This window comes from Vipera berus, assembly GCF_964194415.1.
Source record: "Vipera berus genome assembly, chromosome: 2".
Taxonomy (NCBI): Eukaryota; Metazoa; Chordata; class Lepidosauria; order Squamata; family Viperidae; genus Vipera; species Vipera berus.
The window spans coordinates 171,727,007-171,751,410 of record NC_138203.1 but is presented as its reverse complement, the minus strand read 5'-3'; the positions used below and the strand labels follow the sequence as shown (position 1 = coordinate 171,751,410).

Sequence of the window (24,404 nt, the reverse complement as noted above, 5' to 3'; positions counted from 1 at the left end):
ATGAGGTTAGGGGGGAAGTTTCCTACATCATCCCATCTCTTTCTCCTAGGCTTTTTGTTACTCGTTCTGTCATTTTCTGCTTACATTGGCTTTATTGAAAAATATCCATACAGGTAAGAAGAAATTCATCTTCTCAAATGAAAATTATATACTGCTTGCTCTAACATGATCAGCTGGTCTTTGGGTATTGAGATGCACTATATAGCTTTGTTCCCTATGCCATCTGTCTGATAAACTCGCAAGATTCATTTTTTCTCGCCATGCACATGTATACATAGCCCGAACTAAGACTGTTGTTTCTCTGTGTCATATAATATAACTGGGGATATGCATAATTCTGTATTTATTTTTGTCTTCTTTATGTAGTGTATATTGGTGGTGGTGACCCTCTGAGAGCTGTATGCAAGGAAATTTCATTTTAATATATGCCGATTAGTGTGCATTCAAAGTGAAAATAAAGTTGTTATTCTATTCTACTGTATGTCGTACTTATCTATCTATACCTTCTCTTTTGTGGATATGGCAATATGTTCTCCAGGCGAGCACTTGTGACATGTCAAGTTACAAAATATCTTCCGTGGGGTCAGTTTTTTCTTGAAAGTTGTGTCTTTTGTATTATCAGGATAGGTCCCAGCAATGTGAGTAATTTTTGCTCCCAAACTTTGCAATCCCTTCTCCAAATTTGTCCATAATTATAGATAAAACATCAGTAAAAATAATGCTGCTCCCAGAGGTATTCTTCTACCTCACCCTTCTCTCTTTCAGTCCATGAATGTCCCTGAAAATCATATTGCTCTGCCCATGGGCTGAAAGTGGCCATCTTCCAATCATTAATATCACTGTGGTCATTTTTAAGGGGGTTTGGAGAGATTCAGTTCTTGCTTTGCTTTTCTGTGTCTTTCCTGAAATCTCTTTTATTGGGGCAGAAATAAAGACACAATTCTAGAGAAAGCAGAAATGTAAAAACTTATTAAAATGTGTATGTGTGTGTGGGGGGGTATACACAAAGCTACCCATTTGTATATGAATGATTAGGTCTAGAAATATGTCAGTCTCCATTCTGTATGTATTTCTACATGTTTAATTGAAAAGCTCTCACCTACTTGTAACATATTCCTTAAACAATAGGGACATGGTAGAATTTATGTAGCTTACCAGATTGCTGAGCTAAATGATGGATATAAGCTTTGTTTCAAAAGAAGAATGGATAATAGAGTGCAGCAAGTATAATTTACCCAAATATGTTCTGCAGCTATGAAGTGAAAGGACATTTAATTTTCCTAGACTATTGGTAGTGATCCCTGGTTACATCCCAATATTTTTTTGAAACAAAACAAAAGATGCAGTTTCCTAACTATAAAAGTATAGCACTTTCAGGTGTGAATATTTTCAGTCAGAAACAAATAATGAGCATGAGTATAACTCTTCTAAGTAATGAGCTGGAATTGGTTGTTAGATTAAAAAGCAGGAAAATCTTTTAATGTGCCCATTAGGTCAAGAATTATGAACCTGGGAGCAATTCTAGTCCTGCTTTAGCTGTAAAGTCCATCTAGCTCTAGTCACTCTCTCTCTAGTAACCCCTTCCACAGGGTTGTTGTTGTGGAGAAGACAGAAGTAGTAGTGTTGGATATGTTCACCACTTGGAGTTATTTGTAAACATAGGCATAGGCAAGAACAGAACAGCATAGATTGGCAAGCGTGACTGGACACACCACAGGACTTTATCTCCGGTGCATAAGCTTTCAGTGTACATACAAGCAACAAAGTCATAAATCATAAGATACAAGAACAATGTGATAAGTTATAAGAGATCAATAGCAGTATGGAATAGAAAAGATGAGAAGGATAATAGCAATACAGCCCTACTACGTGGTTAGATATCCTTAGGCATAAGACAGTGCTGTGGGAATTAAGTGTTTAGCAGAGTCATGGCATGGGGGAAGAAACTGTCCCTCTGTCTGGGTGTTTTGGCATGCAATGCCCTATAGTGGCATCCTGAGGGGAGAAGTTGAAACAGTTTGTATTCACAGTTTGTGAGGGGTAAAGGTGGAATCTAGTTATAGAGATAGCAATAGAGATAGACATATTGCAAGCCTCAGTGATGCCAGAAAATACAGGATTTAAAGTGTATAGAAAACCTTTTCCTCCTTCTTGCTGTAGAAGGTTCTTCTTCCATTGTTCTAAGAAGGCAACAGCCAATTTTTTAGCCTCCACAAGAGGAAGAAGTGTTACTCATGCCTGTTATTTCTTGCAATGTTTGACTGCAATATATACTATTTCACCTGACTGGCACAGAGAGCAATTGTATGTTCTTTGAATCTGTTTGTATATGATGCTTCAATATTTACTAAATGTTCCAGACGTGTTTAATAATTGGAGGTATGCCTATGTGTAACTAGAAGCTTTTATACCTGTATCCTGTATCCTGTTTTAAAAGTTGGTATCTTTAAGCTTGAAGTTGGTTAACAGTATCTCTAAGATCCTCCATTCCTTTAAACCAGGGGTCTTCAAACTGGCTGAGGAATTCTAGGAGTTGAAGTCCACAAGTCATAAAAGGGCCAAGTTTGAAGACCCCTGGTTTAGAAAAACTTTGTGATCTAAAGGAGTGTGTGCTTAAGGTTTAAGAAGGGTAGCATGATCTTCAGAGAGTGAAGAAATAATACTTCTTTATAAATCAATAATGTCTTGTCTCTACAATTTGATTATACTTTACAGCATGCTGGCTGGGGAATTCTGGAAGCTGAAGTCCACATGTCTTAAATTTGGCATGATTGGTGTGAGAAGTCAGACTTGGGGCTATTAAGGAAAACTGGGCATGCTTTTCTGCTTCTTTAAGATCCTTTAAGGAAATATAATATTCTGCCCTTGGCATATTTCTTTCTCTGGGCGGGGGGCTGACTTCTCACATTGGGAAACAACTGTTGTAGAGTTTAGCCTCTACAGCAGGGGTGTCAAACTCGCGACGTCATGTGATGTGTCGCAACGTATCATGACTTTTTTCCCATTGCCAGCAATGGGGTGGGCACGGTTTCAGCGTGACGCATCTGGCCCACAGCCTGGCACTTTGACACCCCTGCTCTACAGAATTTGCCACAAAACACAAAGGAAATGCTCTTGGATCAAAATAGTATTTCCACCACTACTGTACTATTTTGGCATGAAAATAGCACTCTGTCTAGTACTGAACTTGGGGTTGGAATGGACCATGTCCAAGAAGAATTGAAAACAAAAGAAAGCAATAACATTGCTTTCAGAATAATAATCTTTTAGGAAACAGTTCAGCATTTCTGAACTCAGAAGCAAATTGCCAAGAAAAATAAAACTGAAGCCATGGTCCGAGCAGTCAGCCTCCATCTTTTTCTTGCATATATAGGAGGAAAACTTCACATAAAAAGTTCCTCTGTTTTGCATATTTTGGGTTCTATAAGCCTATTTGTAGCATAGCATAGCATAGCATAGCATAGTATTTTCAATACATATAAAGTTGAATATAAAGATTTTTCTAATATTTATACGAATAACAATAACATCAATATGTAGCATCTTTTCTAATCAGCTTGTTTTACAATTGCGTTTGCAAAAAATCATCTTATGTAAATCGCTATAGGTGCTGTTTTCAGAATTCTTATTTAAGCTTAATTTTCCCTCAGTAATCAAAATATTTCTTGTCAATTATAATGTTCTCAAAATTGATTATATTTAAATATCCAAATATTTTAAATCATCCCAGTATTTTAAATTTCCCATATCATAAAAAATAGTATACTACATAGCACTGGATTTGTGTATTATCAAGGCAGCATTCTTGCAACAACGCAGTGGAGGTGAAAATTCATGACAGGCAGGCACAGGATTGTGAGTGAGGGAGAGGCCAACAATTCTCACAGAATTCATTTTCAAAAAGGCCAGCCTCTCAGCCTATTAAATACTAGCAATGTGTTTTCATTGCAGTTATGTGAATGATAAATGGGTATATCATCATAACCCTGTTTTTCAAAACCATGGTAGTTGAGGCATAAAAACACTGTTGGTTGTTGACCGGATTTTCTTTAACTTCATATCAACATGTCAATCATTGTAAACTATTTCCCATCAAGATCAGGTTTTGTCCCTTTGCCTAGCTCAGGGGTCAGCAACCTGAAACAGTGAAAGAGCCACTCGGAACCGGTTCCCTCACAAAAGGAAAAACTGGGAGCTGCAAAAAATGTGTGCACATGCGTAGAACAGGGTTTGAAAAGTGGAGCCAAGGCGAGATATGCACCTACCCTGCATATTTGAATTGATTGGTTGAACTTTTTTAGTCCCACTTTTTTGGGGGGGACTGCACATGGCAGAGGACTGGGAGCCGCAGGAGGTGGCTGAAAGAGCCGCATGTGGCTCCGGAGCCGCGGGTTCCAGACCTATGGCCTAGCTAATAAATCTTTTCAAATGTCATTTAAGAGCTGCAATGGCAATCCTAGATAATTATAAAAGAGGGAAAAACTGCTTTTGTAGATCATGTACAACCGTCTACTAGACAGTTGTCAAGGTTCCGATAGACAAAACCAAACAAATCAGAACTCCGAGGCTTGAGATTTCCTCAAAGAACATGTTCATTGGTTACATAGTATCAGCATGGTCAAAAATGAAACCAAGTCTGAAATTCCCTTCAAAGAGAGACAATATTACAAAGTTGAACTTTCCATCCCAATGCTATGCAATCAGCTACATTCTCCAATAGAAGAGTTTGGCGGGCTTTCTAACTAAATGCTCATGCCCACCCCCATCTAATTGACAGAAATGACCATTACTGGTTCCCACGGGATAGTAAAATGTTTAGACTAGTAGAGATCCTCCACACCCCCTCCCGTTCTTGTGGCAACCTAGAACCAGCAAAATGGCTGCAGCCAGGTTTGTTGTAGAGTTGGCAACAGTATTTGTACACTGGGTGGTTGTTTTTTTGCCTTTTGTTAATTTACTGCATATAAATAAATCTAGGTAATATAGATACATATATCTAAATATATTTATATAAACGTATCTGGAGAGTTGGTCTGATTATGCTTTCTTACCAGGCGAGATACTGATGTATCAAATTTATAGTCACTATAAAAAAGTAGACGTTTTGCTTATCTTTCCCACCGACTAAATTAAATGAAAATCCACCCTATAAATTATGGTGGAGAACCCCAGGAAATATATCATTATCACATCTTTTGGTACATTCCTCACATTTGCATTCTAAAGCCAAGTACAAAATGCATTACTGAGTGGTCTTGTGAACTCTTTGAGATTGGCCACATCAACAAACTGGCACTGTAAGGATTCCAAGAATGTTCATTGCTGTTTTTTTATTAATTATATGCTATTATTGTGTTATGGACTTAATGACCACATAGCTAGTTTTTCTCTATGATAATCTGTTCCTGACTCGATGCTTCAAGCCTTCCATTGGTACATTCACCATCACTGTAATTGGGTCCATCCATTGGTTCACATAGTGTGGTGGGATGGAGGGTTTGTTGTCACTGTGTGTTGGGGGGAGAGAGCACGGGGGGAGGCTCAGCTAATCTCAATGTACACATGTTGTACTTTGACAATAAAGGTTTATTTATTTATTTATTTATTTATTTATTTATTTATTTATTTATTTATTTATTTATCTTGCTGCTGGCAATCCTCCTATCTTTCCCATTTTTTTCTTCAAACTTCCCTCTTTCAACACTCCATGTAATCTGTTGTGAAAGTTCTTCCTTAACTGCTTGTTCATACCTTCCATCTCCCAAACGTGATTTCTCAATTCTTTTACAGGTCTGGCCTCTTGATTAGAAAAGAAAGAACCTTATGGAAGGGATCTCAGAAATCCATTCCTTGCTACAATCAGTTTGGATTGCAAAGCATTTCCAATGGATAGAAAGTGTAGTCCACTTTTCTCCATTGTTATCCTTATTCGTTTGTAAATGCTTTCAACAAATTACTACTTTTGACTGAGTGTGAACTGGTCTGTTCCATAAGTGAGCTTTGGGCTGCTAGCTGTGTTTGGGCCCTAAGTTATTTTGCTGTGGTTTGAGGAGTGGGAACATGTCCAGCAGTAGATGTGGGATATAAAGTCAATGTGGTAGATACACATGATAGTCCTTCCCGATACGCTCCAGCTTAAATAAGTTCTGTGTCATATTTTAAAACAGACAAAATTAGGTCTGATTCATTCCATCCCACTCACACGTCAAATCTAGAGGGCAAGTTTAATAGGGCAACCCAAATTCTGATAGTTGAAGAAAGGGTCAAAATAAGAATGAAGAAAAGCTTTTGTACCCCTCTTCCTATCTCTTCTTCATTATCTGCTTTTTTTGGGGGGTTCATAGGGAAACCAAAACCCTTACTAGTTATTTCTTCTGTCCATAATAAAGCCAAATCCAACATACAACAAATTGCAAAGCCAATCCAATCAAAATATAACTGGCTTAAAGGGCAAAAGTACTATTAGTGATTATTACTAATATAGCTGCCATGTACCAAGGCTGAGGTAATGATATGTGGGAATGATCAGGAGAAGACCAAAAGCCAACACAGTCTGATAAATGAAAAAAGTAGGTGAAGTCAGAACAAAAATAATAATATTTAATCAATAAATGCCAAGTTATTCTGGCTCTGAAGGAGATACCCAAGTCCTTCCAAGTGACCTAAAGAGAGAATGTAAAATTTAATAGCCAAGATAGTTTGCTCCATATGCTCTCTCTAGTCTATACCATTCATGGGTATTTTTTCTTAAAGAAATTATCTTGAATTAACTAGATACTAAAAGTATGCCTACAGAAATTTGTAATCAGGTGCAGTATTTAAAATGATTAAAGAGGGTGACTTAAAGGCGGCCATTTCAATTCCAAAATATCTCTGAAGTTTAACTGAATAGGAACTCTGCAATCCAGGTGGGTTTGAGAGATTTACTTAGGTTTTTGGTTTTATGATATGTAAGCATCTGCGTTCGAAATGTCATACGTATGGACTACTTTAAATACATTCTGAACATAAGTTATCTTTTTAACTGCATTTCAGCCATTTCTTTAGTTTTCAATATATCAAAAATGTGCCTCTGTTGGACATCCAAAATGATATTCAAGAAGTTGTAGTTACCAACCCATTAGAGCTTCCAGATACAAGAGCGGGACCAGGCAGCTCTTCACTGCAGAAAGATCCTGTGAACAGATTGGAAAATTACAATTCCCCTGAGAGGCAGGCTGAGTTCCAAGATGCATCAACATCACTTCAAAAGCAGACCAGGAGTAGGATGATCATAGTGGAAACCGGTCAAAAGTCAGCCGAGAAGAAAGAAAGGCCTTCGTTAAATAAAACTCAAACCAAAGACAGTAAGGAGATACCTGCAGCAAGTCAAAACCATGCCAAATCTTTGGTTGACACCCAGTCATCTAATAAAGATGGGAAGAGTATTACACCAGCTTCCAATAAAAAGGGAGAAACCAAAAAATATATGGTGCCGGGCAATGAAGAAAAGGAGAAAGCAAAGGCTAAACGTGTGACACCAGTACCCCCAAGAAAGCAGTCTGCAGGAAAAGCAGCCAAACAACGACAGTTTCACAGTGAAAATGCCACACTGCCCTCTACAACAAATCAAACTCACCTGAGGAAACAATCCAACGAAATAAACCTAATTAAAGAACACTCTGCCAAGGCATCGGTGCCTGATGTGCAACAAGTCACACATCCAGCTCCTCCAGCAACAACCCCTAAAAGGTTAAAAGCAGCTGACTTTAAATCTGAGCCCCGCTGGAAATTTGATGACATTTATCTCTTGGATAATTCAACACCACTGTCAGTAAGTAACCATTGCATGATCTTACCATAAATTTCCTTTAACAACCACGTGTGTTTGGTGCATTACACACATATTAACAATTATGTTCTGTGGTATAATCAAACAAGGGGTAGGTTTTATTATGATACATGACGCTTCCTGTTCTCTTCACTTAATTTCACTTAATTTTTCTTGGAAACCATATATTATGAAGGCCCATTCTGGGCTGCAAGGTCGGCTTAACTTAACTTCTAGCAGAGTAAATGTCATGGTTGCCTGCCACATGTTCCAGGTTTCAGACAGCTTTGGAATTGAACTCTCCAACCAAATAATCCAAATTAATTTTGTATTTATTTATCAGATTTAAGCATTGTCCATCTAGCTATCTACAGTAAATCACTCTGGACAGGGTTACAAAGGACCTAATGGAATGGGAAAAGAGCAATATTTCTTAAAGATATGCTGTAACAATATCCACAGATGATGAATCTGAAGACTAGTTCTTGTTGTGGTTGTGCTCTACCATGCTGGGGAGAAGTAGAAATTCAGTGATTTTTCCATATACAGACATGAATATTAAATATTCTTCTAATCTAGCATCTACACTAGGATTCCTTGCACAGATTTTCCCAAATATTTCACTGATTCTAGTTGATGCCTAACCAAGAGTGTTCCCAGACAGATGGTTTCTGGTATTACCAGTCTCAAGGAATTTTGCTACTTTTAACAGATCAATTTTTGCTAAGAGAAGAGTAGGAAAATATTAAGAGCATTGGAAGATTACAACTGGAGAGTGGTATCTCGACCCCCTCATAGAATTCTTTAAGGAAAACTTAATATATGGAAATATTCTACCGCCATCATCAAAAAGAAAAAGAAAAGGAACATTCCATAGGGGAGAAACATCAGCAAGAGAACATTTAGTTTTTTAAAAATACAGCCTTAGGATTATTTATTAGAATACCTGACAATTTGCAGATCATATTTACTTTGAGATCTCATTCATATCTATTATTGTTGGAACTCTGTAAAATAGTCAACAAGAATGGAAAGCTGCTGTGATTGGACAAAACTCTTTTTTCAAACAGTTGTCTCATCACTTTTCTTCCCTTCTTTCTCCACTTCTTAGACCTGCCCAGATTCTCTGAGGAACAAGGCTGCCAAATCTGATTGGTTACATGATATTTTCCTACCCAACATCACAGTCTTCATGGACAGGAATCACTTCAGTGACAGTGAATGGAAGCGTATGGACCATTTTGCTCCACCGTTTGGCTTCATGGAGCTAAATTTCTCATGTGAGCATCTCTATAGTATATAGTGCATAAGGTAAAGGTAAAGGTAAAGGTTACCCCACACATGCGTGCTAGTCGTTTCCAACTCTAGGGGCCGGTGCTCATCTCCGTTTCAAAGCTGAAGAGCCAGCGCTTGTCCGAGGACGTCTCCGTGGTCATGTGGCCGGCATAACTAGACGCCAAAGGCGCACGGAACGCTGTTACCTTCCCACCGTAGTGGTCCCTATTTTTCTACTTGCATTTTTACGTGCTTTCGAACTGCTAGGTTGGCAGAAGCTGGGACAAGTAACAGGCGCTCACTCTGTTACGCGGCACTCGGGATTCGACCCGCCAAACTGCCGACCTTCTGATCGACAAGCTCAGTGTCCTAACCCACTGAGCCACCGCGACCCTTATATAGTGCATAGTATGGGTTAAAAGCAAGACTACTACTTCTGGTAGAAGTTACTAGAAGTCATATACTGAGCCAGTTATCAGTCCATTCACCCAAAACCTGCTCCATGTTTCCTCATCTTGTGATAAGCGAAAAGTCCATAGTCTCAGCGTGAACCCAAGAAAAGGAGAAACAAAAATCCCTAGATTAATGTCATGTGACTGCATTAATATCTACTACAAAATTTATTGGCAATAATAGGATCGGTGTAAATATGCAGCCTAGACTGATGCCAATAATTATAGAGAGTGCTGCCTTTTTCTATGGCTTAAATTGTCTTATCTCCCAGTGGTGTTCTGCTTTAAAACCTAGGTGCAATATTACTGATCCTCAGGGTTAAGTACAATACAACACAACATATGAGTGGAAAAGGATCCTTCATACAGAAAAATAGTAAGGAAAGACAATGAGGGCAAATAGTAGTATTTGCCCTGATGACTAAAGCAAGGTATGGGTTCATATGATTATGGCACAGAACTAAGTTAATTGTGGGACCACTTATCTCCAATTATTTCCGCCCATCCCACCTGATCTGACACAGCAGGGGTGCTCCAAGTCTTGTCTATGAAACAGAGTAATGGGACTCCAAAAGTATGCCTTCTCCGTCATGGTCCCTACTTTATGGAAACACCCCACCTCAGTGTTGGGGTTTTTTTTAGTTAAACCCCAATGAGTTGTGCAGTATTTGGATATTACATGTACTATTATTTTATTTATTATCATTATTGTTGCTGCTTTAAATTGTTGTTAGCTGCCCAGACTCATATGTTGAGAAAGATGGACATAAATAAAATTCTGCTGAAAGATTTGCCCTGGTTACAAGTTATCTGCTAGGTATAATTTAATTTGTAAAGCTCTAAATGTCTTAGGGCATAATTATCTGTAGGACCACTGCTCCTGCTATGAACTTATCAGGTTACTTACTCAGCTGGGAAAAAAACCTCATCTGAACATGGTCCTGCTGCTAGAAAATAAACTTTTGGAACTATGGAAAAGCATGTTCTCTTACATGGTTACCAGGCTAAGGAACATACTCCATAGGAAGCACATTAATGAAGGTGTTTGGCTTTCATTCAGAATAGAGTGATGCCTCCATGTAATAGACCTGGCATGCAATGGACCAAGGTCCATTACAATGTAATGATATAATTATGCACATGATAGTATCAAGCAAATGGTTCAGGTTTTTTGGGCATCTGTGGACAGACATTACAGAATGCAGGCAGAGGGACTGCTACAAGCTAGGAAATACAAGTCTCCTGGAATCTCGTACACCATAGCCAGGCTCCTTGGGAGAAAAAGCAGTGGGACTAGGAGTGATTTACAGTCTTCTCTGCCTGCTTCCCCATGGACTTTTATTGTGGGAAACTGGCAGGGAAGGTCACAAATGACAATCATATGACCATGGGACACTGCAACCATCTTAAATGTGGGAGCTGATTGACAGGTGCCCAGATCGCAATCACATGACTGCAGAAGGTTGGACAGAATTTTCAAGGACTAGTTGTAAGTACCATTCATACAGCACCATTGTAACTTTGAGTGGCTGCTGAACAATTGTAATCTGAGGACTGCCTGTATAATAATAGAATCCTGCATGTCTGTCAGTGTCGCACTTCTTTCTCCGTCCTATACCCCAGTGATTTAGGGAAGACATTTTAGCTTTTTATTTCCTGGTCAGGCCCATGTAGGGGCACTGACAATTCCAAATTCAATTTATATCAGAGAAGATCACAAGCTCTATGCACAACTGAACTTTCAGTGCCAGGACAAGATAGTCAATGTAATATATTCTAATTTAATTGTTGTGTTATGCCTGAATTGTCTATTATGTCCTACCCAGTTTGGAGCTGTCTTATTTTATGAAACCTGCTAGCCTCTTCCATTGAATAATTGTGTCTCATTTCTTTCCAGTGGTAAAAGAAGTGATATCCATGCTTCCTCCTAAACCCTACCATCACATTCTCTTTGCAAGGAATGACAGTCAGACCTCCAAGTGCATCACTTGTGCAGTTGTAGGAAATGGAGGGATACTGAATAATTCAAGAATGGGCAAGGAAATTGACTCTCATGATTATGTGTTCCGGTAAGAGGAACTGTAGTTCTGCAAAGGCCTGAAGTTGTATGGAGCTTTAAGATGCCACCTGCACAGTCACAATTCTTCTGCTGTCATTCCTGCAGCATAAATTACCTCCTCTCCTCTAGCTTAGCTGCTGTATCATCTATACTGCTCAAAAAAATAAAGGGAACACAAGATAAGACATCCTACTATTAAATATAGTACATTGTGTTGTTTAAGTGTTCCCTTTATTTTTTTGAGCAGTATATATCACAGCAGGGACTCTTTACTCAGGTAGCCAGGCCCGTTTCAGAAGACTGCTAGACTCAGGAATAAAAAGCAACCCCCACCTCCACCCCCCTCCCCAAGGTTACTGGAGTAGATAGCTGTATTGATCCTCTTTGTATTCTGTGCTACAGCAAGATTTGAGGTGCTGGCTATTTCCACCCCACTTTTCTTACATCCAGTTAGAGAAGGGGTGTCAAACTCAATTTCATTGCGGTTGCCCTTGGGGGGCTGGGTGGGTGTGGCCAGGGTGGGCACGGCTTACTGGGTGGGCGTGGCTGGAGTGGGTGTGGCCTACTGGGTGGGCATGGCCAGCTCTACATCGTTCGTGTCAAGGGTGCCTGTGGGGGCCTGGGCAGGAATGGGACAGATCTGAGGGTCTCTGGCAGAAGGAGATGGGACCAGGGCAAGTGCCAAGGCATGGTCCACTGGAGGAGCCTCACTGTTTCTCTCAGGCCATGGTGGTGGGGGGAGGGGGACTGGATGGTGGCATGGAGGTCAAATGCCCAGCCCAGCCCTCAAGCACCTACAGCACTAAGCCCAGCACCACTTTCCCAAGGGGGTGCCCAGCAGCACTTACCTCCTTCTCAAGGCTGCTGCTGCTGCTGTGCTTGCTCTCCTTATCCAGGTTGCCCATGATGGGTACGAGGGCAAAGTCAAGAGGGAAGCCCACTCCCTCTCCATGTGAGGAGACCTGGCTTTGTATCCAAAGCTTCCTTAGCAATAGGATGGGAGACCCACCAAGATAGGCCAGGAGGAGGGGCAAGGGGATGGTGAAAGGGCAGGACTTCCCTCAGACCCTCCTTCCTTCCTTCCTTTCTTCCTTCCTTCCTTCCTTCCTTCCTTCCTTCCTTCCTTCCTTCCTTCCTTCCAAGAGTGGTGGGAAAATATTTGAGATGAGGGAGGGAGAAAAACAGGCAAGAAACACAGCTGGGGAAGTGTCATCCTTCGTGAGGAATGAAGAATGCACCATCGCCTGGAAGTGGCCAGCACATGGCCCTCACCTACTTCACATATCCGGCTTGGTGGGCTCTTCTGGAGGGGATGCCATGAACAGCATGAGAGTCGATGTTACCTGCTCAATGCTGCCCAGCCCCCAGCCTGCCCGATTTTGGCAGGCAGTGGGGTGCTCTCCACACAGTGCCGAGTGGCTGAGCCAGGTGGCATGGATCTGAAGAGAAGTGCAATGCTGCCCAAAGTAGGCAGGGCCATGTGTTGGCCACTTCCAGGTGATGGTGCATTTCTTCATTCCTCACAAAGGGTGATACCTCCCCAGCGTGCGCCCAGGGGGCAGTGCCAATGCGGCAGGGGCTGGTCCCTCGCTGTTTCCAGACTGCCTTGTGGAGCTAAGACTGAATGTATTTCAGCATAGATGGCCACCATGAAATTGTACATTGGCCCCCGGCCAGCCTGGGCCGGGGGCAAGGCAGCGGGGGCCGTTCCCTCACTGTTTCCAGGATGGGTTCATGGGCTACATGAAACCACTTTGCGGGCCGGATCCGGCCCCCGGGCCTTGTGTTTGACATGTCTGAGTTAGAGGAACAGAACTGGTAAATGGCTCTTCATTTTCCAGTCTATGGAGAGAAGTATGTTTTGGGGGGACCAGGAGAACTGGTACCAAATATACTTACTTCCCTCCTCCTCTTTCTGCTTTGCTGGTCACCTATTGATTACTAAAAAGATGGGAGATATTTTTTATTATTATTAAGAGAAGTGAGAGAGATGGTGTTCTAGCATAAGAGTGGAAGCTGTGATTCTCCCAGTGCCAGAAAGCAAAAGGAGCTGAAAATCAGAGGCCAAAGACCAGAGAAAGGTCTTTGTGTCTTCAGCAGCTTCAGTGGGCCAGTGGTCCCTGCATCTAATCTTACCTTAGTCTGATGCTCAGTCTGTCAGTCCAGGTGCACGGCTACTGGTAGAAGCTGGCAAATACAACCTGAAGCAACTGAAGAAAAAGCAGTGGCTGCCTTTGCAGAGGGGCAGACTAGATAGACTGAAGACAATATTGTGTGTTCTCATCCTCCCCAAACAGTGGGATTTCTTCATGCCATGGCAAGCAAGATGTCCAGGTGATTCCTTAGTTTTACCCAAACAGGAGCCAGCTTTAGTTCTACCCTGTCAGTACTAATATAGTACTGATAATAAGACATTTTCTTAAGGTTTTCTTGAAAAACAAAGTGATTATTACTCTGGTTGTACTATTTGATAGGCTGAAGTTTCTTTCATACCTATCCCTGTGGGCAAAGACCTTGGGAAACTGAGCTGATTAACTATCAGCTCAGTTCTTTTTCCAGAGCAGGGCAGTTTTGAAAGTTTCCTCCTAGAGCAGCAAAGAAGATGGATTCCCATTGGTGGAAACTTTCATCTTGTTCTGCTCCCTGGGGCCTATGATTTCCTCCCGCATCCTAAGAGGTGGCACCATCTTCTTCCCAGACAATTTGTCCACAGTGACTGGCTAGCTTGGAGTATTTTTTTTTTCTTCACATCAAACAGCTGTTTAGCTGCTTTTTAGTTTTTCCCCATTGGCCAGCTGGAGGCACCAGAGGATGATTTATTGGAAGACACTGGGGAAATTAGATAGTGGGGGAAAAATTGTTGCTAGTGTTTGGAGGAGCAAAGAAGCCCACAGTAGTGCTCTGGGAAAAGCTTAAAGGGAAGACATTCCCTACATCCAGTTGGAATTATGACAGCAATTCTCACTCATCAACTGATGGTTATGCATGTGTGGAATGTATCTTAACATTCCCTTGGAATCTGCCGGAGAATTGCATGTTTTGAGTACTGACTCTTAATTTTGCTAAAATGATAGAAAAACATTTTTTTCTGCTTCAAAGCCAATTTGGAATTCTGATTATCAAAATCAGGATTCCACTAATTTATTTATTTTTCCTGGGAATCTCACAAAGTATGCATATGTACCTGAAGTGGCTCCACCTACCTAACTTGGTGATTTTATATGGTCTCTTTCACCAGAGTGAGTGGAGCTGTGATCAAGGGTTACGAGAAAGATGTGGGCACAAGAACTTCTTTCTATGGATTCACAGCCTTCTCCTTAGTGACTTCAATTATGGTTCTGGGGAATCGTGGATTCAAGAAGATCCCTGCAGGAAAAGTAAGGCAGATATCCTTATATTTCTCCTCCTCCTAGTTGAACAGTAGTTGTGAGAGCAACTTACATTAGAAAACTTTAAACCTTGCTCCAAGTTTCACAACCCAACTCTGATTTATCCCTCTTTCACCTAAGACCAGCAGAGAATGCCCAGCCCTATCTTTTATGCTGTGGCATTCCATCTGCTGTGCCCCGCTCCAAATGTATCTATGGCATTTTTCCTAGGAGATCAAGTATCTGCACTTCCTGGAAGGGGCAAGAGATTATGAATGGCTGAAAGCTCTTCTTCTGAACACCAATGTCAGGAAGGGATTTTTGGACTATTATGGGTGAGTAGTGCTGTGCTTTCTGGATCAGGGCACCCACAATGGAAGGCAAGGGGGGGCATGTTGTGATTTGCATAATCTCATAATCTCAGTTGTTGGACTGCAAGTACATAAAGGTATTAGATATGCCTGATGACGCTGCCGTGTCATTATGGGGTTTACTACGGATGCTACTGAGGAGGAAAATGCAGAAATGTATATGAATAGAATATAGGCAGAAAATGCACCTTTGAAATGCATAAAAATAATGTAGCATAATAGACATCTTCGGTTGAAAGCAGGTCCAGATACAGAGGTTTATATGTACTGCCTTTATTTAGATATATATTATCCAGGTTACGTTCAGATCAGCCCCAAAGTATATCTGAATCTAGACAAAGTGGGCCTTTCTTTAATATCTTTCAATTTTTCTGCCTCAGCAGTGTGGAGTTTTTCTTGACCTTGCATTGCTGACTCCTTGTGAACACTGTGTGTAAAACATTAATGAATACGGATGGCTGCATTTTCCTAATTTATTAACATTTTGGCACAGTGTGCCCACATCTCAACTGGCTTAACAGGAATATTACATTCTTAAATAAGAACTTTGAAAACATTCCCCCACCCTCAATATTTTAATGAATAATCAGGAGATGAACTAGGCAAAATTTAGATTAATTTTGTGAGTTCTGCTTTCAAGAATCTCTGGTGGCTCATCAGTTAATTTTTAATGAAAATAAATGGCAAAGAGATAAAAAAGAGTTTGAGTATAACAATTTCTATTGACTTTTGTAGGGCTTATCCCTACAGCCTTGTTCTGATGTGCTTTCTCCTGTTCTTACAATGGGAGTGAAGCGTGTTGTTTTGAAAACCACTGTCTCATTTCTTATCCTCAAGTGCCCTTTCCCTCCCCCATTGGGGACTTATATGGTATTTTGATGCTTTAAGAGCATCAAATGCTTTAAGAGCAAAATGCTTTAAGAGCATTTTGAAGTTGGTGGCCCAGCTGACTTTCCCCACTGAAGTGGCCCTCCCCATTTCTTGTTAAAGATTTATGTTGTGAAATGCCTGGAAATGAATACTTGCAGAATTGAGGAAGATAAAAGACTGGGATCCTTCCTCTTATTCAATTGTCCATTTCCATTTTGTTGAATGGTCCAGTTTCTTTGCCTACAATTTTCAGTCCCCCACAATTCTGTCAAAGATCAAAGGTACTACCATCACAGTAACAACTTAAATCATTCCAAAAAGGAGGGGAAAAGCACACAAACACACAAATAAAGGTTGCTGAAGCCAAAATGCACATCAAGTTATCATCATTGAAACACTGCCATTAAATGCATATATACCGACACGTGTATTATATCACACACATTTTGTCATATGCCTCTGACCCCTTTTTAAACAATCACATTCCTTAATTTTGTTTCCATCTTCTCTCTTTTGTCTTCAAAAAAGTCTCTCTGTGAACCCACTACATTTTCTCACATTTCCTTTTAATAATAGATGTTACTTTACTGCAATGTGACTTTAACTTAAGAATACTGTCCAAGAATATACACACACTTCAAATCCTCAGTTTTCCCCATTCTGATCTTAGATACAGTGTGCGAAAAGACAAGACCTTGCATCATCACCCTAACTTATAGAAAAGCTGGCCAAACCAGCTTTGATTTGAACTCTACATAGTTTGCCTAAAGATATATTTTGTTTTTATAGACCAAGGCCCCGGGATAAATTTGACAATTTCAACTTGGATCAGTACTTTGTGATTCATCCAGACTTTCTCAGATACACTAAAAACAGGTAAGAGACATAAGTGAAGTGAATTTCAAACATCAGGAACAGTTTCAAGATTTTGCATAAGCAGTGTTGGCAGTATGGACAGCTGAACAAAACAATGTCTTGTTTTAAATATGCAACAAAACAAAACATTTGGTCAAAATTATTACAGGTTGCCTGTGTTCTGTTGGAATGAAACATAAAACAGGTTGAGCATTCAATATCTGTCACAACAAAACCCAAAATATTTTGTGTTTATTTATTTATTTATTTATTTATTTTAATTCCATTTATATCCCGCCCTTCTCCGAAGACTCAGGGCGGCTTACAAGCTTAGCAGTAGCCTTCATTCTATGTATATGCCTGCTTATTAGGGCTTTCACACACCCCCCAAGCGGCATTATTACAAAGTCAGCTTAATTGCCCCCAACAATCTGGGTCCTCATTTTACCTACCTCGGAAGGATGGAAGGCTGAGTCAACCTTGACTATAGGAAACAATGAGAACTGGGAGCCAGCTGCTACTGCCTTATTTCATTCTAGGATTATAAGAATAAGGTGGTGTTGGTGTTGGTAGTATTTCAATGATTTATTTAAACTACAGGTAATCTTGGACTTACAACCAAAATTTTTGTTGCTAAGTGAAACATTTGTTAAGTGAATTTTGCCCCATTTTATCACTTTTCTTGCCACAGTTGTTAAGTGAATCACTGCAGTTGTTAATTAGTAACAGAGTTGTTAAATGAATCTGGTTTTCTCATTCACTTTGCTTGTCAGAAGGTTGCAAAAGGTGATTATATGACCCTGGGACACTGCAAAGGTCATAAATGTGAGTCAGTTCCCAAGCCTCTGAATTTTTTTTTTTATTAAAGAGTTTTACAAAAACAAAATTTTACAATATATCCCCAAATCCCTCCCACCCCAAACCCCCTCACTTCCCCCCCCCACTTCCCAGAGCTAAATACAGGATTATAGTTACAATAATCATATTCTAAATAAAAATTATGCATAATATACAATTAACCAAATTCATAATGCGCTTTAACTCTCTTTTAACATAACTACAAACAACGTACCAATAACAATATCCCACTAAAATCTACTCATAAGCTAAATGGTACTTTTTAGTCCCATATTTGTTTTGAATATAATTTATCCATCTCCTCCAAACTGAAATATATCTTTCCTGTGAATGATCCTTCAGATAAGCAGAAATCTTAGACATTTCTGCAAGATTCGAAACTTTAAACACCCATTCTTCTACAGTGGGCAAACTATCCTTCTTCCAATATTGTCCCACCAGTAACCGTGCTGCTGTTATCATGTTCAACATCAAGTTAGTTTCTTTAACATCACAATCTACAACAATGCCCAATAAAAACAATTGCGGGGAGAACTTTATCTTTCTCTTAAAAATCTTTTGAATGTTCCACCAAATTTTGATCCAAAAAGCTTTTATATTTCTACAAGTCCACCACATGTGAAAATAGGTAGCCTCTGAATTTTGATCACGTGACCATGGGGATGCTACAATGGTCATAAGTGAAAAATCGTCATAAGTCGCTTTTTTCAGTGCCGTTGTAATTTCAGATGGTCACTAAGTGAACTGTTATAAGTCAAGGATTACCTGTATTTATATGGTTACCTTCTTGCTAAATGACTCTGGGTGGCTAACAAGGATTACAAATATCTAGGGCAAGGAAAATGATAAAATATAAAATACAATGTGAAACACACTATATCAGCAACCAGATATGTAGTGTTATGTTGCACAGCAGGATCCTCCAACTTCCTGGTCCAGGGCCTAAAGGGAGAATTTCTCTGTCTTCAGGGCCATCTTGAAGGGTGACAAACTAAATTGGGGAAGGCTGTTCCACAGGGCAGATGCTGCAACAAAAGAATTTCCACAACGCTCAACTGGAAGAACGTTTGACCAAACTTGTGATTTTAAAAACATTAACCTTTTACAACCAATCTCTGCTGAAAAGAGTAGAAACAAGTTTCAAAAACATCTGAAAATGGTATTTAGATTAGTATGTGTTATCAACTCTTCATCCTCTCCCCCGCCTCAGTCTCAACAGAAAAAAACAGATAATAATCTTTTTTCAGTTTCTTTAAGTAAACCTTCAGGGTCATTTACCACATTAGGAAATGAAGAAAGCAACCAAGAAAGCAACTAACATTTCTTTCAGTCTTTGGTAATTAATTTGTTCTCTTAAAATTTGTTTATATTTTTGTTTACATTCCCTTAGCCAAGTTTCAGAAGGCACAGATTTTGTTTTTATTTTTCAGCCTGTTGGCCAGGTGAAAACCTAACAAAAGCAACATTATGATTTTCTGATGATTTTGTTTCCATTTTGGGATGAACCAGCAGGTTTTTTGGTGCTTCCTAACTGGAAGAATAATCCTGTAATATTACGATCAGATACGAGAGCATGTACAGGACATACACATACAGAACGTTCAGTATGCGAATCATGTATTACTAACCTTTATACTTACACCTCAGGAGCAGTACAGTAACAGCTCTTGTGGAGATGACACAAACTTCTTGTATCTTCCCTTTGCATTATTTCCCTGGGGGTGGGGGTGGGGGGATGCTCTGTTCCCATAGGATGATGAGTCCACCTACATGAACTCCAGCTTCCCCAGAACAAAGTTTCTTTAAAAACCAACCAACCATACTAATCTGGAAGGCAGACAGGCAACCCTGGGCAGCCATCTTCTTCTGCCATGTATTTACCTGTACTGTATTTTTTTTTCTTTCATGTTCCACTCTCATATTGCTCCATCCCCTCCATCCACTCTCAAACAACAGTAGCAGGAACATGAGAAGTTCCAACTTCTGAACTAGCCAGTATGAAACTTCGAAGGAAGAAGCCCAAACACAAGCCACAAAACAGCAACTCCATCCCAGTGTTTGGAACAATCAGGACCGTCCGAACTAGGCCTCTTGAAATTGTTGGGTTTTCTTTCTCGCTTGGAAAAAAACAGTGGGAGTTTTATTTCACGTGCAGAATAAATTTCTCAAGGCACCTGCACTCAGAACATTGAAATGGCTCTTTTGTGCTTGGTTTGTTCCAAGGTTGGAACTTTTTGCCATCCCCAGCTGCAGGATTCAGTTCATGATGGGATTCCTGGGCTTTGAGTAATCAGACTGGCATTAAGCAAGATTTGTGTGGAATGTAGCTGTGAAAAACTAGTGTGTCTCCTGAAAGTATTCTTCCTTCACAGCCTTAAAGGTAAAGAACCCCTTACCAGATTGAACCCAAAGCAACTTTAAAACCAGACACAATTCACTGTGAGCATACATCTACTGCCAGTTTTAAGAATGCCTCATAAATGCCTTTGTTTGTTGAGTGCTGAACGGCAGCTCATGTTTTGATAACACCTCAGAGGAGAGACCTGCTCAGCTTTCACTTCCCCCCTGAGCTACTTTTTAAAGTCTGATTTTATAACCCACCCCAGGTTTTTGAAGTCCAAAAGTCTAGAAAAGCCCTACTGGCGCATTTATAGACCTACAACAGGTGCCTTCCTTCTTTTGACTGCACTCCACCTCTGTGATCAGGTAAGGGTTCAAAGATGCTGCATAGAATTTAAAGGTGAGCCACAAAGCTAACAGAGACATTTGTCTCTTGCACCATCGTTTAGGGAACACTTATTTAGCAATCAGTGGATCTGCTGGTATTACATTTGGTGTTTTTTTTTGTTTTTTCTCTACTTCACTAGAGAAATGCCTCAGGACAGGGCCCTATGCTTTTAGTCCTTGTCCCCTTGCATGACCATTTTGTGCTGCTGTTCCTTTAATCATATTCTTTCAACCCTTCCTTTCTTGACTTAAAAAAACAGAAACCTCAAATTAAAACCCTTTCTGCCTGAGTGAGCTATCCTGACACTGATTTACTTCATGAACGCCACATCTGCATGCCAGCCACCTAATGCAGTTCTAATGCCTAACTTATGGTTAAACCTTTTCTGTTGCATGCCTTTCTCATACCTTAATGAAGTTAATTTCAGTAAAAAAAATGTTTGAAGGAACTCTGAAAGTCCCGACATGCCCAAGGCTTCCTGGAGAGCAGATTTCAATGAGATAAGCTCATTTCTTTCCTCAACTTCCTCTCCAGCTTCGGGAATTCTTGGATTCCTTTGACATCTCCAGAGTTAATTCACCATATCCATATAGGGACAAAGTCATCTTCCACTCTTCCAAAAGGCTTTAAAATAATCTTGCCTTTTTGCTCTTCCATTTTCTCTTTCAAATATCAATTCTTATGTACCCTTCCCAAGGTTATGAGCTATCCTTCCCCCTCATCTCCTCAAATCAAGCCACAATACTCAGTTGCAGAAGAATAATTGTCCTAGCACAGATATTTCTCCCCACTTGCTTTACATACTGTAGCTGGTTTGAAGTTAGCTGTTTCCACATTACTCATGGGAATGCTGTCCAGTTAGTTAATCACTGAGATATAAGAATACATAACATCTTAATGGCTTAATTATATTAAAGCTTATGATTGACTATTCCTAAAATATTGGCTTTTTGGTCACAGCTCGTAGTTCTTGGTGTTTAAGGAATGCATGTTTTATCTTGATAACAAACATGCATATATCTATGTGTATGTGTTCATCCATCTGCACTGCCTTTAAACAGCAAGTAGTTCTCCATTTTCTCAAATCAAAGCTCTATGGTCTGTGGATAATGTGTGCCATACTTGGTTAGGTCAGTTGTCTCTACACCATCTCTTGCAATTTATTCATTGCGTTATAAGAGCTGCCTTTAAGACTGGGGAGCCAGTGCTCTGGAGAGGATTGATCTCCTGCCCCAACCCCATAGGAATAGCATTTATTGTAGTTTTGCCTTTTCTTCTTCATTATTGTTACCCCAGGGTGAGAGGAAGAGCAAATTGCTACCCCAGCCTTCAAAAAAGCTTCCCATGGAGTTATTGGTAGATAATGATAATGAAGAAGCTAAGTAAATCCAGTGAGCTCATGGATTTATATATTTATTTCTCATGAAAGGCTTTTTTCAAATCAACCAGATTTATTTCCCTCCCCAATGATAACCCTTTGCTTTCCCAGGTAAGCGCTTATGGGTATATCACCGAAGGATACCAAAAGTATTCAGATCACTATTATGATAAAGATTGGAAGCGTTTAATCTTTTATGCCAACCATGACTTTGATCTGGAACGGAAGGTATGGAAACAACTTCATGACGCAAATATTATGAAGCTCTACCAACGAACCTAACAGAAGCAGACTATGAACTCCTGACTGGGCTGGGTTGTTCTGCTATAACACGGAAACTCGGAAATCAGAGATGTTATTTGGACATGCTGTTATCTAAAATGGTTCCATAAGGCTTAAGGTATTTCCAAAAATATGCACACCATAAACTTTATTATCCATTTAGGAACAAAAAGATACAAAAAGGTTATGCAACTTAAGAGCATATTTTAATATAGGAATAATTAAATCCTGGGTATTTTATTACACTTAGGAGAAATGCAGTATCAACAGGCAATTTATGATGTCTGACCACTTTTTTCCAAGCGTTCAGACAAGGAAATTCTTGATACTTGAGATTAGAACTATTAAGCCTGAGTCCAGATAACCACTAAATGGGAACAAAGGGATACAGAAAACTCTTAGGTGCTACCTAGTGGTCCTCCCGATAATTGGAGCCCTGATATACTTGTCCTACCTGAAATACTAGTCTTGAACCCTATCTGCATAAATGTGAGCCTTTTTTCCTTTTTCAGTAGAGAAACAAGAACCATTATTGTTTAGTTTTAATGTGAACCCATTACATTTTAATATGAAAATGGACTTGGTTTAACAGTAAAGAAAATTTTTCATATGTAGATTGTGAAGAGTGTTCTTTCTTTCTCTCTGTCTTTACTCTAGAATCAAGTAAGGAAAAAATGGTGAAGCAGATATTTTATTTATTTATATAAATCAAACTTTTTAACCACTCATCTCCCTCACAGAGGGGCTCTCATATTTTGCACATGAAAGGGTGTCATTTAATCCCTGGAGTTTTAAGAGACCACAAAAAATTATCTTATGACTCCCTGCAAAGCTGCTGCTTAACAGAATAGACACAACTGAGTAAGATGACCAAAACTGAGCAAGATGACCAAAAGCCCTACTTAAATTAAGGGACCCTCCTATGTTGGAGAGAAGAGAGGACTAAAGTTTATTTCTCTCTTCTTGTTACTGGGAATTAATGTAACTTTCTAGATTTGCTTAACTTTTTGATTTCCAGTGGAGAACAGCAAACAACAACAGTACAGTAAAGCCTGATATTTGGGGTTGTGAGGTGGGAATTTGCAAAACCTTTTCTTATGTTTGCCATCACTGTTCTCTAGAAAGAGATTTCCCCATCCTTCACACTTGGTTGCTTGCTCTCAAGAGTAAGAGAGCCTCAAGCTTTTGAGTTCTCAGTAGGGTAGCAAGGAGTTATTGTTTGCCTTCCCACTCTGGAATCCAAATCATGCCATACTGCTCTAGGTTGCTAAGTGACAACTCTGTCCTGGTATTCTTCAAGATTGAATAGGACCTTTACAATTCCCAATAAGTTTTTTTCCCAAATGTTTTTTCTCCATAGAGGCCCCTTTCTCCTTTGTGTTTTTCCATTGCAGAGAGGGCATTAATCTTAGTCTCCTTCACAACATGGAAGATGGTGGAAAAGTCCTTTAGAAAGTAATTTACAAACCTTGGAATAAATAAGAGTACAGAAACATGAGCAAAGATGATTTGAATGGCCCCAGACCATCTCTATATTGTTTCATACAAGATCACATAATTGGTTTGAGATCAAGAATAGTAGCTCTAATGGAAGAGAAATCATGATCTCATAACAGTTAAAATATCACATAAATTTCATCTTTATGGTAAAATTGGAAATTTGGTCAACTCTGTAAATTTTATGTCACAAACAGTCTGCTGATATTGGGGATAGTTAGATTCTATTTTATAATAAGAGGGGTACTGAATTTACCAAGAGGTCATATCCAAACATGTAATTGCATGCCAGGTTTACAAATGGTTACAGTGTTTGCAGAGATTTTCAATCAAGATTTTTTTTACTCTTCCTATTGGTTGCCCATCTGCTGCAGTCCAGTGTAAAGAGACACCCACCCACCCCTGTTTCAGGTACCTGGGATATACTGCATATACTTACTGGCCTTCAATAATGCACAGATAGAAATAAGTGCAGCACAAAGCACTAGTTATTGAAGATACATTACTCAATTTCAGTCCATGCATGTTGCCATGTCAAGAACAAGCGGTGGAGATTTTAAAAATGCTATTTTATTGTTCTAGGGTATACTAATGACAGAAT

At 39.7% G+C, this 24,404-nt stretch overlaps 1 protein-coding gene across 1 annotated transcript; it reads left to right on the top strand.

The window, feature by feature from the left end:
- On the top strand, positions 1-22,857 carry ST6GALNAC1 (ST6 N-acetylgalactosaminide alpha-2,6-sialyltransferase 1; the record flags this gene model as incomplete). Its single annotated transcript, XM_081316460.1, has 9 exons — positions 1-113; positions 7,036-7,813; positions 8,922-9,090; positions 11,435-11,606; positions 14,835-14,973; positions 15,196-15,299; positions 16,995-17,081; positions 20,525-20,624; positions 22,136-22,857. The coding sequence occupies 9 exons, from the start codon at positions 1-3 to the stop codon at positions 22,304-22,306; spliced, it is 1,833 nt and encodes a 610-aa protein (XP_081172586.1). The 3' UTR covers positions 22,307-22,857.
- Between the last annotated feature and the right edge of the window lie 1,547 nt (positions 22,858-24,404).